Source organism: Protopterus annectens, chromosome 17.part0, assembly GCF_019279795.1.
Source record: "Protopterus annectens isolate FY-2018-M chromosome 17.part0, PAN1.0, whole genome shotgun sequence".
NCBI lineage: Eukaryota > Metazoa > Chordata > Ceratodontiformes > Protopteridae > Protopterus > Protopterus annectens.
In genome coordinates, this window is record NC_056751.1 from 634,826,400 (window position 1) to 634,844,317 (window position 17,918).

The 17,918-nt window shown below is 38.1% G+C and overlaps 1 protein-coding gene across 1 annotated transcript in view; it reads right to left on the minus strand.

Annotated features, from left to right (window-relative positions):
* The window catches only part of VWCE (von Willebrand factor C and EGF domains), a 2,001,707-nt gene that overhangs the window by 159,326 nt on the left and 1,824,463 nt on the right, over nt 1-17,918 (minus strand). Inside the window, exon 23 of the mRNA XM_044059709.1 lies at nt 2,904-2,994. Within this exon, the coding sequence (XP_043915644.1) occupies nt 2,904-2,994 (91 nt within the window). The remainder of the gene's footprint in view (nt 1-2,903; nt 2,995-17,918) is intronic.

Sequence of the window (17,918 nt, forward strand, 5' to 3'; positions counted from 1 at the left end):
AATCTGTCCAGCTCGTTTATTTCAGTTTTCAAAGTTGTAGGTCACCCTCTCTTCCATTTCTTATATTTTTTGTCTCTCACCTTAATCAGGTATCTTGTTCTTATGGAAATATACCCCCCTGATGTTACGTGCCTAGATCCTGATGTTAAACATTTTTTTGACTTTTTTGCATTCAGTTTCTCTTTCAAAACTTTCCACATTCCATCTGCAGTTTTTCCACTGAACACCTTACTCCAGTTAGTTTTATATAGCAACTTTTTTGCTTCCCTATAATCTGTAATTAACGTTCTGTGCATTGGCTTAGATTTCAGTTTGGCAGAATTATCTAGCAACAAATTAACCTTTATGACCCCATGATCACTGCACATCAATGGTGGTAAAACTTGACTTGAAGTTACAGTAATTTCTTTAGGAACACAAACAATATCTAGTATATTCCGTCCCCTGGTAGGTTTTTTTTTACAATCTGAAGCATTTGTTGTTCCTGAATATACTCTGTGAATAATTTCTTTACTAACGTTGTTGAATCAATATTATTCCAGTGTGTTTCTGGTAAATTTAAGTCCCCAGCTAATATTATTCTTCCCTCCTGTGTTTCATGTAAGAAATGTATGAATTCCTCTAGGTCATCTGCACTTGACTTTGGTGGTCTGTACACTCCAACAATTGTTATATGTTCCAGGGTTGTCTTTATTGTCACAGTTACACAGTCTATAGTATTAGTGTTATAATTGAAAATGTAATAATCACAAGACTCTTAGCTATCTTTAATCCCTATCATAACACCTCCACCTGATTTTTGTTAGAATGTCTGTTACAGTAAAAACATTTATACCCTGACAGAACTGGTTTCCAGTCATTGTTCTTTAACCATGTTTCACAAACTATAACAACATCAATCTTGTGGGAACATAGCAAATTTTCTAATAAAAAACTTTATTATTAATGCTCCTAGCATTAACAACCATCAGAGATGCATCAGATGTTGCTATCTGTGAACTGTTACATTTTTGATCTGGCAAAAATCCTGGCTAGTGCATGTCAAATATTACAAAATATCTGCTGCAAAAATTCTCTTCCCTGATCTAGACAAATGCACACCATCCTGTCTGAACATGTGTGCCCAAAAGAAGGCTTGGATGCTCTACACATTTCCATTTTTTAAAACAGAACATTTTTTCCATGTAGGTGTTTATCCAAAAAATCTTTTCATTTTCAGTGACCTGACTATCCTTTCTATAGGTGATTCTTGAAAAATATGTCCTGACACCAGTACAAGCTATACTATCTAGGAGGGCTGTCAGTTCCCGACTAACAGTCAGAGAATCTTTGTTGGTGACATCATTTGTACAATTATGAATAAAAACAGATCCATACTTCCTTACATTAAGGCATTCCAAGGCTTGTTTCACATCTTCTAGTTTTACTCCTGACAAGCATAACACTGCTCGATGTTCATTATCATCTCTGCAAATAAAAGTATCAGTTCCTCTAATAACTGAACCTCCAATTACAAGAATATCTTTTCTGACCATCTCTGAAGAATCTTCAGCTTCTAATACAGTCATTTCACCTCTATCAGTTGTTACAAAGGACAGATCTTCATCACTATTAGTCTTATTAATTCCACTGTCTTCATTGCGTATTAAATTCTCATCCAGCTGGCACTGTAAACTCACAGCTTGAGTCATGTAGTCAACATCTGTCTTTCTCTTCTTTTTCTTACAGTAATGTTCTTCAGTCCTTCCATGTTCAGTTTTGATTTCTTCCTTTTCACCTGGCCCTTGCCTCTTTTTTTGACCTTTTCCATTGGAAAGGTGATGCCTTTTTCTGTAGACTGATGGTTTTCTAATAGACAGATATCTTCATTTCCTGTCGCCAGTGTGTTACATAACAAAGCAGAACCCTTTTTACTACGTATTCTCTTTCCTTTACAGTCATTGGTCAGTTTCTTTTTCTTCTTTGTTATTTGTTGAGAACTTCTTATTTTCTTTCTTTTTTTTTGTTTCCTTCTAAACAAACTGGATCCTCCGATTGCTGAGTACTTGCATCCACAATTCCATAGTTCTCAGGGGCCTCATCATCTTTCATAGGAGTTGAATGTTCTTTGCAGAAAATAGATGCATAATTTCCTGAATCTGTTCTATTTGTTCTATGCCTAACATTGTTTAGTTCATCAGTCCAGTCATTAATATATGATACAACAGTTCTCCAAGCCATGCCTACTGCACATGTGCAATCATTATCATTAAGTTGAGATTTGCTTCTAACAATGGTAAGCAAATCATCCAACTTTTGACACGAGGAACAAAGATCATCAGTGTTATCAGCTGTTACCTTTAAATATGCATAGCATTTATTACACTGTACAAGACACTTGTGCATTAGCAAATCGTTAATTGTATAATCATTTAATGAATCCATACTCAGCTTTAATTGACTAAAATATTGCAAAGGAAATAAAATTACACAAAGTCACATTCTATGTCTCCTGAAGAGATTCTGTTGAGGTGAATTACTGGAAATGGCAAAATGTAATTCCAATAGACAATAAGGTACTTTAGTTATTCCCGGAAATTGTAATTTGGATTTGTACATTATTTATATTTCACCTCTTGTTAAATCATTTGTATCTACTTGGTAATGGTGTTTCTGTCTCTTCCTTGTTTTCTAAGTTCCAAATTTTTTTTTAAATGAACTTTTCATATCAGGATATCATTCAGTGAAGACATGTTTTCATAAGATGAATGTTTCCTTTGCTGTTATAAATAGCAGCTGCCATGTCTGATTAAGTTTAAAGTCAGAGTCATATTAAGGACTAGGCATGCACATTTTAGAAATAAAATGGTAGCTGCATCTTAATTATGCACACAATTAAGCAAATAAAACAATTTGCATATTACCTTTACACGTAGGGCAACACTCTCCAGGTGGCACTAATGGATGGGAGCAAGTAAAAGGACAAATCACAGGTTCACAGCTCACTTCTCCAAACTCAGGTTTGAAAAGGAACATACATGTAAGGCAAAAATAACAAGCAATGTATTAATATCCTAATAACATGTGATATAGATTCTGTTATGCTGTTTATTTAAAGTAATTTCTACACATGTGTTGTGTTGCTGGTTCTTTCTCAACCATCTTTGCCTACAGTAAAGTTTTCTTTTCCCAGATATAAGCTTCCTGATTGGTCACAGCATTAGGATAATCCCCATTTTCCCACTCAGGTCAGTAAACTAGATCTTTGAGGCTGCAGCCTTACTGGCTATCTCAGTGTCTGATATGTGATGCTCAGTGCATGCCATATGGCACAGTTCCAGGTCCTTTCAGTAGTCCACATGACCACTCTTTCTGCTGTCTTTTTGAAATCCCTATCCACTTTTCATTTTCTTGATGGTCTCTCATGCATGCAGTCTCATGATCCCACTTCAACATGAATCAGTCAGCCTACAGAGTTAATAGCTTCTACATGCATTTACTGATATCCAAACTTGATGTAGTAAAAACAAAATGAAAACTCCAGAAAAGCTAGAACTTCCACCGAGTGACCTCCAAAACCTCTTGAATCAGAGGCACATGGGATATATGCAAATGATCCTTATGAACATCAGCTGTTTCAGGTATTTGGCGATTCTGAATGTCCATGGCTTGTTTCCTCATTTTAATGGACAACTTCAGGCTAATATAGCCAAATCCCACTAGCTGCAGATATGCATATTTAAGCCTTGTTATGACCTCATCAGCACAGCACAAGCACAGTGTTTGACTAAACATTAGAAACACAGAGCTGTTATACCCAGCTGATGTCCATTATCATTAGGGTCACTGCAAAACAAGGCTGAAATATGCATATCCACAGCTAGTGAGGTTTGGCTATATTGGCCTGAAATTGTCCATTAAAATGATGAAACAAGTCATGGACGTTCAGAATCACCAAATACCTGAAACACCTGATGTTCATAAGGATCATTTGCATATATCCCATGTGCCTCTGATTCAAGAGGTTTGGGAGGCCACTCAGTGGAAGTTCTAGCTTTGCTGGAGTTTTCATTTTATTTTTACTGATTGTTTTTTCAGCAACCTTCTCACTCATTGTTAAACTTGATGTAGTACCAATCAACAGTTAACTCACTCTAATGACACAAGAGGAAAACCTGCATTTTGGTGCTCAGATGTCCTCACATAGACTCATTGATAGGTAGCCTGTCCCCAAAGCCGGGTTGCTCATGTTACAGATATATAGATAGATATTTATTTCTGCTAGTGGGGTATGTAGTCTGTACTCTCTAAGTTTTTTGGCCTCCATATAAGTATACAGCCCAACCTCCTGCATGAGAATAATGGTTGCATTTTGAACTTTCTGAGAAAAATCAAGCTATAAACCCACAGTACAAACAAATGTTCATACTAGAACTTTGAATTCTACTAAAAAAGATACAGACAAAAAATTTCAAGCACATACTCAACTTTACAATGGCAGCATTAACTAGATTTTAAGTTTTAAAGTGGATTTTATGAGACACCTTAACCAATATTTGCAATTTTTTTGTCATTTTTAAACACCTTTTAGTCTCTCAGGAACTGTTCAAGGTAGCCATATATTGCCTGCATCCCTTTTGTTCCAGCAGTTGTAAGCTCTTTTATGAGGGCTGTCAGTTCTGCCCATGTTGGTTGTTTAGATAATTTTGGAACTATGAACATTATTGCATTTGCATAACTGAGCACATGAACAACAATCTGGGCAGTTAAGAGGTGTGTGAAGTTGTCATCATATCTTACACAGCAAAGACATAAACTGCTAGGGAAAATATGGTGGATGTAGACAAATGAAATGGATAACTATCCAAGCTAATGAAGCACTTAGAAGTGATTTACACAGCAGTGGACATTTTAAGTTTTAATTGTTGCTTGAAATCCTGCTGCTCCGCAAAGAGAAAGAAATCAGCATTAAAGAGAACTCTTTTTCTTGAATTTTATTAGTTACTTCAAGATCAGCAAACTAAGATTCTTACTGTTACTCTGTTTACTTCCAAATGAAAAGTTTAATTTTATACAACCACAGCTTGTTATCTATTTTGTTTCTAAGCTAGGCTTATAAAGACCTGGTGGCAACAAACCCATGAACATTGTGCACTTAGAAGCATACAGAAGGAAACTGTACACTTGGCCAGTGAGGATTTCATCATCGTTATTGTCATCAACCCCTTTTCCTATTTTCTATATGAGGTCAGGATGTTGTGTCAACTGTCGCAATCTATCTAGATTCAGTGTCACTCTCCTACCTTTTTCAACAGTTATGCCTGACTGTCACAGGTCTTCTGTCTCATAATCCACCCATCTGTTTGATAGATGTCCTTGTTTCCTCTTGCCTTCTTCCTGTGTCTCCCAAGTCTTCTTAACCAAATTGTCTTGAGTTTTCCTGCATGCACCCAAATCATCATAATCTGCTCTCTCTCTGACCTTTTCTGCACTTGGAGGTACTATAGCTTCTGTCCTAATGTCATTATTTCTTCTTTGGTTCTATGATGTGCATCTTACTACCCATCTCAGGCACTTCATCTCTAGCGTTCTCAATTGCTCTGTTGCTCTGCCTTCACTACCCCTGTACCTCACAGAAGTACTAGTCATACCACTGTTTCATACACCTTACTTTTAAGTTTCTTTGTAATTCTTTTGTCACAAGCTACCCTTAACACTCTATACCATTTGGCTGCAGCCCCTCTGATTCTAGCTCTGACCTCCTCATTCAGAATTCCCTTCTCCTCAACCACCCCTCTCAAATACTTGAAGCTGATAAGCTGTGCCACTGTCTCCCTTATACTTTAATTTTCATCTTCTCCTGATTTCCCCATTTACTGCCACGAAAACTGTCCTGTCAGTACCTCCTATGTGTCTTCAGTTTTGCATTCTATCATTTGCTGAAGTTCCTTTTCAGAATCTGCTTGTAATGCTGCATCAGCTGCATACAGTAGCTTTGTTGCTGTGTCCCCCCCAGATCTATTTATTAATGTAGTCCATCACCAATATGAACAGTATTGTGCTCTCAGCTGAACCAGGATGCACTGCCCATCCCCAGTGGGAACCCCTCTGTTAGTTTGAACACTGTTCATGCTAGTGTCATTGGGTCCTTGTACAAAGCCTAAACTAATTCTACTTGTGCTTCCAGGACTTAGAACTGTTTTAGGATTACCCAAATCAGTTTTCTTGTGACCATGTCATATGCTTTCTTCAATTCTTGGAATATTCATTTGAACTATTTACTCATCTCTAGCTTCTTCTCCAATATGTGCCTCACAACAAACATCGGGTTGATTGTGCTTCATCTTGATCTGAATCTGAAGTGCTCATCTCCCGTCTTACTTTGTTCTACTATGCACATTCATTTATTAGTCATTTCTCACCTTCATGCTGCATTACAGGCATTTGATACCTGTATATTGCCCACAGTTGTGAACATCCCCTTTGGTATTGTACACTGACACTAGATGCTTATTCTACAGTCATTTGGAAATAGTACCCTCAGGAGCCTTTTCTTTCCTATCTCAGTCAATATGTTGGTCATATCTGCTGTGACCTCATCTAAAGCTGCTGATTTCCCTGACGTAATTTCCTTTGCACAGTTTGATCTTTGTCTAAGGTGAACTCTTCTTTTCCTCTTTTATCATAGGCTGTGTACGGGGCAGTACAGCTTATGTGGGGTTTTCTTCATTCAGGAGCCTCTAAAAGTACTCCTTCCATCTGCCTTTAATGTCCTGTGGGACTGGTGAGACAGTTTTTGCTGGCATCCCTGTTGAAGGTGTCTGATGGTTGTCTTCTTTATCTTTCTGTCTTTATCTTGCAACCAGATAACAGTTTCTTTGTGCTATCTGCTGAGTCACTTTGCAGAGGCTGACAGAGTGCCTCTGTTGATTTGTTCTTTACTAATGCAACTGCTCTCTTAGCCTCTTCGTTAAGACTACCAGTATTTTTTCTTAGTCTGGTCCATCTTTTTTATCCCCTACTTTTTTCTGCACTCTTTTCTTTTGATGACTTCCTGGACTTCTCCATTCCACCACCACCTTTCCTTATGTACCTTATTCCCATACCTGTCTTGGCTGCATATCTGTTGTGTAGTCCTTGCACATGCTGTTTTGAGGTGCTGCCATTCTTCTTCTTCAAATCCACTTATTTCCTCTTCTTCTTGAGGTGCTAGAGCCATGGGTAATCTTTTGAACTGCTGTGTTTCTCACCAGTCGGTGTCCAGATCTTCAGCTTGGTCTCTCTTGACCTTAGAGACTTCTCTGACATTGCATGCAACTCATTGTGGCAATCAGTGGTTTATGCTGTGGGCCGACTGTTAAACAAGAATTACTTTGCAGTCTCTGATTCTACCCCAGTTGCATGTTGGCCACTTTTGTATGTGACTTATGACTGCTTTTCTTGCTGAACCATGTGTTGGCCACCATCAAACCACTTCCCATACAGAAGGTATAGAATGTTCTCTTCCTCTTTATTCCCGTGGTCCCACATAAGAGGTCCTCATATCCTGTTTTCTCTCTCCCAATATGTGCATTAAGGTCACCCATTATCAACACCAATTCATGTTAAAGTTAACGTTTATTTGTTGTTTTGCTTTATCTAGTAGGTCCTGCTATTGCTGTCTGAATGCACTCTTTTTGTCACTATCACAACTCTGCTGTAGTGCATAGACTGAGATTATAAATAGTGCCCTACTCTTACACTGGAGTCTGATTTCCATGAGTCTGTCATTAATTCTGTTGACATATCTCTCTGTCTTCTGTGATTTCCATGAGTCTACCACTAATTCTGTTAACATATCTCTCTGTCTTCTGAAGACCCTCCCTTACCACAATTCCCAAACCATTTCTAGTCTGTTCTCTTGAGTAGCAGATTCTGGATCCCAGGCCAAGTGAGTTTGCTGCACTGCCCTTCCATCTTGCCTTCTGGATACATAAGATTTGTGCCTGCTTTTTACCATGATGTTACCATGATGTTACCCATGTTACCCATTTACAAGCTGCATCCTGTCAGTTAATCTACCCTGAGTGTATCAATTCTTAGTTCATGTTTGGCAGGTTGATTGGTTTTATGCCCAACTTTCACTCATCTGAGGTATCTCAAATAACCCAAGATGGGCAACTGGACACTGGCTGGCCAATAAATTATTGATCCAGGGCTGCTGGGCTTTATAGTGAGCACACACTGGCCAATAGTAGCTGATACACCCCTCCCACTGTTGGCATGAGTCCTTGGTTTTGGTCAGAGTAGGCTGGGTCCTCAATCCACTTATCACAGGCAAATACCCATGTCCATTTTGACAATGTTAGTCAACTTGACTGAAATACCTAGAGCCAATTTGTACACTAACACGTGGCTAGCTAGCGGACCTATACACTGTGATGAGTGGCAGGAAGGAGTCTAGGGTCCCTACATTCCTTTCTGCATATGGCTATTGGCACCATGTAGTGTTATGTACAACCAGTTATACTCCATCACCTTACAATGCATTACCATGCCTACCTCTTTATACAGGGGTATCCTGTCATTCCATAGGTGCCTAATACTCAGAGTGTGCCCCACATGACAGCTGGATATGACAGTGCCATATTACTGTAATTGCTCCACTCTCACATACCCTATATTACAGCCATCCATCACAGATGATGGTGACAATGCTGTGGTACATTACCAGGTGGGTTTTCTTCCATCATTATTTTTGTATGTAGTACTACACAGTTCTTATGTAAAGTCCTGTATTCCACATATTTCTTGCCTGTAAGATGCCTTGCACAACCTTGCCAGCATGGTGAGCAGTGCTAGCTTCAGTACAATGACCTGCATGTGTCCCACTCTTGGTGCTTAAGGAAAGGGAGGGAAAGGTTAAGGCTAGAGAGCTCAAAATGGAATATAAGCATTTTTCATCCTCTTAATCTGTTAGCTAGGGTGGCCTGGGGTGATCTCTGGTGGCATCTGTGGTCACTTTTCTGAGGAAGGAGTAGGTTTCTCTTCTGACAGTGACCCAGAGGGATCTCCCATCTTCTCCAGGTCTTGGTTGTGGTTGCTGGTTTCATCTGGGATGTTGACAGCTAGATGCCTGCCTTAAAATTGAGTACCTCCTTGCACAGTTTGTTAAGTCAGGTGGGCAGGAGGCTCCAACCATCAGACCACCAGCGATGCAGTCTGCCCATGGAATTAGTTGCAGTGGTGGCTGATGACGAGATGTTACCATCTGGGTCAGCATGGCATCTGTCTATGGTCCATGCTCTGTCCCTATTCAGGTGTTTCCTTCTCTATTGTATCATTCTCCATACCTTATCATTGCCCAACTATCCCCATTACCAAGTGTCCACCCTTTGTCCCTCTGTGGCCATGCTCTGTCATACCCACCTTTTGTATGCACAGCACCCTACTTGTCACAGTCTGCAGCTTATGTTTGCTTATCTGCCTTAGTTACCTTCCCTTCTACTTCTGTCCCTTCCATAGCTGTTCCTCTCTACATATCCTACCAACCCTTCTTCTTTATACTTTGAAAATATGGTGCTTCTCCCTACAAAAAAGAAATGAAATCGCCCCCCACCTGTCACACCTTATTCTTATCCTTGTATGTTTTCCTATGCTGTTCTAACCTTTTCTGTTTTACTATCTCTCCCTTTCTTCCCTATTTTGATGATGAACTTGGTTGGCATTTCTCTGTGCTGACCTTCAGTAGGCTTTCTGGAGCATCAGTTATGTGGAGTTTCATTGTATGCATGAGAGCACATGAAATATGTCACACTAGCCTGTCTTGGCTGTGACATTCATTGCATAGGTCATGCACCCTTATGTAGCTCTCCTCATATATTGATTTAGCCTGGTACTGTGCTTTCCTGTAACATGATACACGCTTTAATATGTATTCTGTTCATCAGTATGCTGGTACTATGCAAGGCCAGTGTCAGTGGCACAACCAGTAACACACTCATCTTTGGTGTTAGAAGGGTAGGAGGCTGTGGGCTCTATTCCCACTCCAGGTGACTGGATTGCTGGCCGTGCAGTGTTTGGGGGTGCTGCACTCTTTAGTGTGTCATCTTTTGGATGAGAAATTAAACCAAGGTACTATCTATTTGAGCTGGTGGTGCATCAGGTGGATGCAAAAGTTCCCATGGCACCTACTGGAAAGAAATAAAAATCGGGTCTATATTAGAACATCGAAGTTTCAGAACTTCGAATGTTCTAATATCGACCCCTATTCAGCGAAAGATGAAAATAGCGGAGTTACAGAAAACCAAATTTTTTCCTAGGGAAATAGGGGTCGATATTAGAACATTTGAAGTTCTGAAACTTCAATGTTCTAATTTAGACCCTAAAAATCAACACAGAAAATCCACAAAACCCATAACAGGAAGCATTCTAATGCAAACTACATCCTATTAAGTGACAGTTTGTCAAAATTCATTGTTCTTCTAAATAGGGAGAACACAGTTACCTCTGCAGAATCATTCACAGAAACCCTGTATAAACATGTGGTTGCATTGAGGCTGCTGTATCTAATACAAGTAAGCCCAAATCAAACACAAAAAATGAATCCCACTGACTTCCAAGATGACTGCACATTGTGTGACATTCTAGCTCTACCTGTTGGAAAAAAGAAACAGCAGAGAAAGCCAGTGGACCTTGATTTCTGGGTACATTTCAGTAACTGGCTAGTAAGTGCACTGCCTGGATGCCAGGAAAAAAGAAATACAGAGGACCTGAAGGAAAATCACCTGCAAAAGGCAATGAAAAAACACTGACTGGGAAAAGTACTGTAGCTGTTCAACAAAAAGCAGTTCAAGCTCCAGCCATGACTTCCAGCAATCTAGAAGAAAGTATAAGGCAGCTGCACCCAGACCTGACTAAAATAAATGAAACACTGATGGAATATATCAACTCAAACAATAAAAGGCTGGAAAAAATGGAAGACACTTTAAACAGATATTCAGATAAGTTGATAAAACTGCAAAACTCAGAGGTCGAAATGAAGAAAAGTCTGGCTGAATATGAGACTGCACAAGAAGAGGTGTTTCAAAAAATAACAGAATTAGAGGACAGAGCATGTAGGGAAAACCTGAGATTTTCTGCTATACCCGAGAAGCCGGAAGGAACAGACTGTATTAATTTTATGAAAGCAGAAATAAGCAACTGGAATTGTATTCCACAACAGGGATTGTTAATTGACAGGGCACATCGTATGTATGCTCCAAACCTTGCTATGAGAAAACAACTTAGACATTTAATAGTAAATATACAATCTTACCAGCAGAAGGAGTTGATTTTGACACAACTGAAGCGGAAGGAGAAAAGTGGGAGACAGCAGAGGGTTTGTGGAGAATGACTACTCATTGTACACCAGGCAGAAGAGAAGTAAATGTATCCCATTATTCAGGGAATGTTGAGACACAGTGTGAGATTCAAACTGTTGTACCCAGCTATCTTCAAAATATTTTTCCCTGGAGGGACAAAATCATTTTTTGTTGAAGTGCATGCTAAGTTTCTTCAACAAAACTGTGAAACAAGAGAGTCTGCTGCTTGCTCTTCTGGTGTAATAAAGACCACAGAAAGACTGTGCCAGTGAAACCTTTTCCAATGTTTTAACAAAAATGCTTGAGAAAGGGGAAAAAAGCACAAGAGTTGACTAGAAGAATTGAGAGTACATTGGAAATGAAGCAGAGACAGGGTTTGGGAGACGGAGATGAACAGGAATAGAACAAGAAAATCTGGAAACATTGGACTTTCTTGGAATATTATATTCATAAAGTAGCAGAAAGTAGTCTAAGAATTAAGCCAACATGGGAATAGAGAAAGGAGATTCTGCCAATGGGGATGACTGCAATTAGGAATACAGCTAATAAGCAAAATGGGACTGAAATTTATTGGAGAAAATTGGCAAATGAACCAAGGTATTGGGAGCAAATAACTAGAGGAGGAAAGGCAATAGAATGGGAAGATGCCAAGAAGTTTTCCTCAGGTAGACGGCAAATGTTGGAGGTGTGATGTGGAAGAGATATAACTGGGAACATATTTTCTGGGAGTGTAATGAGTTAGCAGACTTTAAAGATTCCCTGCAGACTGCTCTGCCAGAGATGCTGGGGAGCAAATTGGTGTAACTAAGGAAATTATGTTTTTGAGCTATGATACAGAATCGGAATTGCCTAGACATATAAGGCCTTGTGGAGTCTAACTATGATGGCTGCCGAAAAGGCAATTACTTCAAAATGGAAATCAAAGTCTAAACCAACTTTACTAAAAGTAACGAAGACAGTAACAGGGAAAACAACTGGAATTGGGATTGTTAAAAAAGGGTAGGAGCAAATTACATAGGAAAAATGGGAAGTGTGGGATTAATACACGCAGAGGAGGAATGAGGTTTAAAAAGAAAGCAGGATTTGAATGAGATATGTAATGGCTGACTGACAATGACTGGATATATTATAAGTGATGTATAATGTTTGGAGCTACAGTCGTGTTGGCATGTATAATGTTTGCAACTGAGATTGTACCAGTATAGTTTATTTTCATTTATAGAAATGTAAGATTGCCTGTGTCATACATGATAATTTAATAAAGATATTTCTTGTTAAAAAAAACACTGGTGGAATACTTACTTTAGTAGGGTCTATATTACGTTATTGAATCCCGGTAATATCGAACACCAGAAGACCGACACATAAAGCGCGACCTACGGTAACGGTGAATGTACAAAACCGTGAAATGCAAAATGTCGAAGTGTGATGGTTGGCCCGTTTGCGGTATAGCTCCATAAGGTAAGTGTGCGATAGTTACGGACCTTAGGATTAGGGTGCGGGTTAAGGTAAGTTGATACATGTATGTAAGGTTTAGTGTAGTGTTAGAAGTAGGGTTTGGTTTGTGTATGTGTGTGTGTTTTATTTATTATGTTTGGGTATGTAGTATGCAGCATGCGGTGGTGTTGGCCGACTATGACGGTTCGAGATTTGAAAATTTGCGGTTTAAGGGGTTCGACGTATTTGCAGTTTGGACTTTGTGTTTCATTGTTGTGGTGGTCGATGTTATTGGGATTCGATAATGTAATATAGACCCCTTTAGTAGGGTATATAACAAAAGAAAAAAATCAGAAATTGCAGCTCTGCTTGAGAGAAAATCTCTCCAATTCAACTAATCAAGAAGCTAAGAGGTCTAATAAATTCAAACAAGGCCAATTACGATGTCAGGACAGCCTGCCAGGCTAAGGACAATCACAAGACCTTCTTCATCTATTATGGGAGCCTTAAAGGTAGCTCTCAGCAATGTGCAGAACTGGTCATACATGGCACAACCTTCACTGACCAGGATTACCGTGTGATTCTACTTACTGGTAAATTTAGCTCTAACTTCACACTCCAATCCCCCTTGACTACCCCTGTGAAATCCCTCCACTATCAATAGGGGGCAGATCCCGGTGGTGCTCTCTAAGGCCAAAAATACTGCTTCAATGGGCCCTGACAATATCTTTGGTTGTCTGCTAAATAGCCTAAAACGTGACCTAGCAAGACCACTTCAGGCAGTCTTCAACTACAGCCTCAAAACAGGTTACATGCCAAGTGAATGGAGGGTCACACTGATCATTCCTGTTCATAAGGGTGGACCATCAACTAACCCTGGGAACTACAGACCTATTAGTCTGAATTAACATGGACATGATTAACAAGTACATTAGCAATGTACAGACACTGGAACCATATCAGTTTGGCTTTGTTAAGGGAATGCCTTGCCTACTCAACCTCGTAGGCATCTTCGAGAGGGTCACCAAGGGTATGGATAATGATGCTTTCCTGAAATTAAAGTCAATACTAAAGGGCTCTGCTTAGTCAAGTTTGCAAATGACTGCAAGCTAGGAGCAACCACTGAATCCCCAAGTGACTTAACCATCCTGCAAGAAGGTATGTCACAAATTAATAATTGGTGCCAAAATCATAAACTGAAACTAAATGCAAAAAAAATGCATTACTGTATCCTTTGGGAAGTCATCTATTCCACTGAACCACCACATCGACAATATACTCCTATGAATTGAGTGAGTTATTCAGGATTTAGGAACTTATGTGGACAGTGACCTAACTTTTGATCAGCATGTGCTCATTATTGCAATGAAGTCCTTCTATATTGCACAGCTTATAAACAAAGGGATTGTGCATAGATCTAGAGGTGTCATTGTCTGTCTTTACTCAACTTTCATTACGCCAATCATTAAATATAATACATCCTTTGGCATGTATCTGTACAGACACATACAATAACTGGAACCACAGAGATACCTTACTAAAAGGATACAAAGCCTAAACAGCATGTTCCACATGGACTGACAAAGCCATGTCACTATACTCGGCGTCCTACAGACTACTAAGATGTGACCTGTGTCTAGCATATGAGGCATTCTCTGACCCAGTATTAATGGATTTACTGCACATCAACAAGTCAAATGGCCTCGGATATACTCGGTGTAGGGATCTAAACCTCTTCTGGAACATCAACAGAGCAGTTTGGAGGGACAGGTATATCTTGTAGAGGATACCGCTGTTCTGAAACAGGTGCTCCATTCACATGAAACAACGATCTTCATGGTCCATATTCAAGCGCAACTTGGATCTATGTACTGGAAACAAAAAATCTACCCCAGGACTGCCTCCTGTACTACTAATAACAGAGGTGGCTCCTAAATGCTTTATCCCGTGCATGGGTCCCCTCAAATTATGTATAGTATGATCCCAGTTATTCTTATTGAGGGTAATATGTAATTATTGACTATAGGATGGGTAAGGCCAATTTCTAACCAAATGGGATTGGTTAATTCAAAAACAAAAAGGGAAATTAGCTAGGCTTTAAATGGCCCACAAGGGCATACAGCCCAGTACTTACATATAAAGCTATGAAGCTATGAGGGGAAAATAGTGCATACTTCATACCATGAACTGGCCAAGGCATTCAGTACAATACCCCACTCAGGTATTGTTGACAAAATGTTTTGGACCTCTCTGGGTTTGGTGGGGTTAACTCTTTAAAAGTAAAAAACTCTTAATGAAATTATGTTTGAAAGAAATAATAAAATATTATTAGGTAAAGAAAAACCAGTATTCTGGGGAGAATGATAAAAAAATTGAGAATGATAAAAAATTGAATGAAACACATTTTGAACAATTGTAATTGTACAGTACAATCCACTATGCCAAAAAGTTAAAAATACATTAAAAAAAAAATTTATTTTAACAAATGAGTTGAATATGAAAAAAATACCAGTTTTAGGTGAAAAAAATGTAAAAATTTGAAAAAAATTGTTGGAAATTTGAAAAAGAAAGTGGAAAATTGATGATGATGAAAACAACATTGAAATTAGATTAGAGGTGGGAGAAATAATGTTCTTATGTCTGTCAGGATCTCTCTTATATCTGTTTAAAAAAAGCATAAAACAGCATAGTACACCAACTGCTATTCTACTATTCTAGCAAGTTATTTGGTTACGTGTCTATGTTTGACACCTGTAGCTTTTTTTTGTAGACAGAGACCAAGAGGCTTCTCAAGACAAGAATTTATGAAGCATTAAAAAAAAATAAAAAACAAAAAAAGTAAAAAAAAACAAGTAAAGTTAATAACCACACAGACTTTCATTTGCAGATTTTTTTTTTTTTTTTTTTTTTTTTTTTTCAGCCAGAGGGACTGTAAAACATTTAAAAAAAATTAAACAAAAACTGAAAAAAAAACTCAATAAACACTTTCCCCTGGTTTGAATGAACATTTGAATTTGAACTTGAATTGAATCTTTTGAAGGAAGAAAAGAAAAATTTAATTAAACTAAAAAATAAATAAATATAATATATAATATAGAAAAAAACATTTTGTATTCATTTTTTGAAATTGATGCATTTTCCTTTTTTTTTTTTTTTTTTTTTTTTTTTTTTTTTTTTTTATTTATATTATTTATTTATTATTATATATTATATAATAACAATAACATCTTATAAAACAAAGATTTAGATTTTATTTTTTTTTGATTTTATTTAAGTAAACTGAACTGGCTTTTTTTTAAATTTTTTAATTATTTGGTGTTTTTGGTAAAAAAAAAAAAAAAAAATTCAACCAATCATTGAATATTATTGTGTATTATTTAAACAGTTTTTTTTTTTTTTGAAGTCTGATCTGATGAAGTTTTTTTTTTTTAATTAATTTAATTTTGTTATAATAATATAGGTTTGAAGGTTTGGACTCGCAACAAATAGTGCTTTCATTGGGTTTAATTGTTTTTTTTAGCACTATTGCATCTTCATGTTTTTGGTTTATTGTTGACAAAATCTCAGAGCTAGGAGTAAATACTTACATAATTCACTGGAATGCTGGCCTAGGACCCAAAAGGTCAGGATTGGTGATACCACCTCCACCAGGAGACTGGGCACCAGCAGAGTACTCCAGGCCTCCATTTTGGTCCCACTCCTGTTTGGCATATACTTCTTGGAAGTCAAGGCTAATGTCAAAGGCCTCTGGTTCACCAAGTTCATAGGTGAGTGTAAATTGGGAGCTATCATAGCTTCCCCATGACACCAACATCCTACAAGAGGGTCAAATAAAAAAAAAATGACGTGCTGAAGCCATGGTTTAAAATTCAATGTGAAGAAATGCATTATAGTGCCATTTGGGAAATCATCCACCTAAGCTAATTACTCCATTGATAAAACACCCTTAAGAGCTGACCTGCAAGCTAGGGATCTGGAAACATATATAAACAATAATCTGGCCTTCGACCAACATATAGCCAAAACAGTAAGAAAATCATTCTATATCACCCAACTCATAAACAAGGTTGTGGCATCCAGGTCCAAGGAAGTTATAGTGTCCCTCTACTCAGCCCTTTTCAGACCTATCATTGCCCCTTTTGATATATATTTACAGCACTTGCAACAATTGGAATGGTCTAAAAGGTTCCTCACCAGGTGAATCCCATGTATGAATACCTGTCTTACACATAGTGTCTTAAGGCCCTATCTCTGTACTCAGTTTCCTACAGGTTTCTGAGAGACGATCTATGCCTGGCATATAAGACATCCTCAGATCAGCTCTGATGGAACTCTTGCACATCTGCAAAACAAACAGCACCAGAAACACTAGATCCAAGGACCGACACTTTGCTTACAACATAAATAGAATATGCTGGAGAGACTAATATGTGTCTCAAAGGATCCCCGTGCTACGGAATAAGCTCCCCATCCATGTGAAGAAGAGTTCATCCCTGATCCTATTGAAAGCAAACCTTGATCATTGGAAGGGAGATCAAAATTCACTCATGGAATGACCCTCATGTGTCTGATGGACAGAGATCAACAGTAAGTAAATTCAACCTCAACTAACACACCCCCACATAACCCTTAGCTACCTCCTTTCTAACTAACATACCCCACCATATAGGTGACCAAGGTAACTGGGGACACAACTGGGTTGGGTTGCATAGCTAGGCTTATAAAAGCCCTGATGATCATTAACGTAGTATAAACCTATGAATCTATGAGTAGGGGTTCTTTATTAAAAGCCATATCATATTTATAGTATTTACATCACATACAAATTATTTACAATTATTTACATTTTTTACATTCACAATCACTTTTGTGTACATTCAGTTTTTATTTCTCACATTCTTAATTTCCCCCATCCCTTTCTCCATAATCAAAATTGTATTTTCTTCAATATTTCAGACAATATCCACTTTCCATTGAATTTTATCTCATTTAATCTCTCATTCCAAATAATCCATACTATATGAAACATTTTCATATCTGTATTCTTAACACCCTTTCCCTTTTATCACCGTAATATCCATATTCTATCATATCCATACTTATATCCTATTTTTCCATTAAAACTTGTTATAATCTTATTTTCACACATGTTCTCATAGT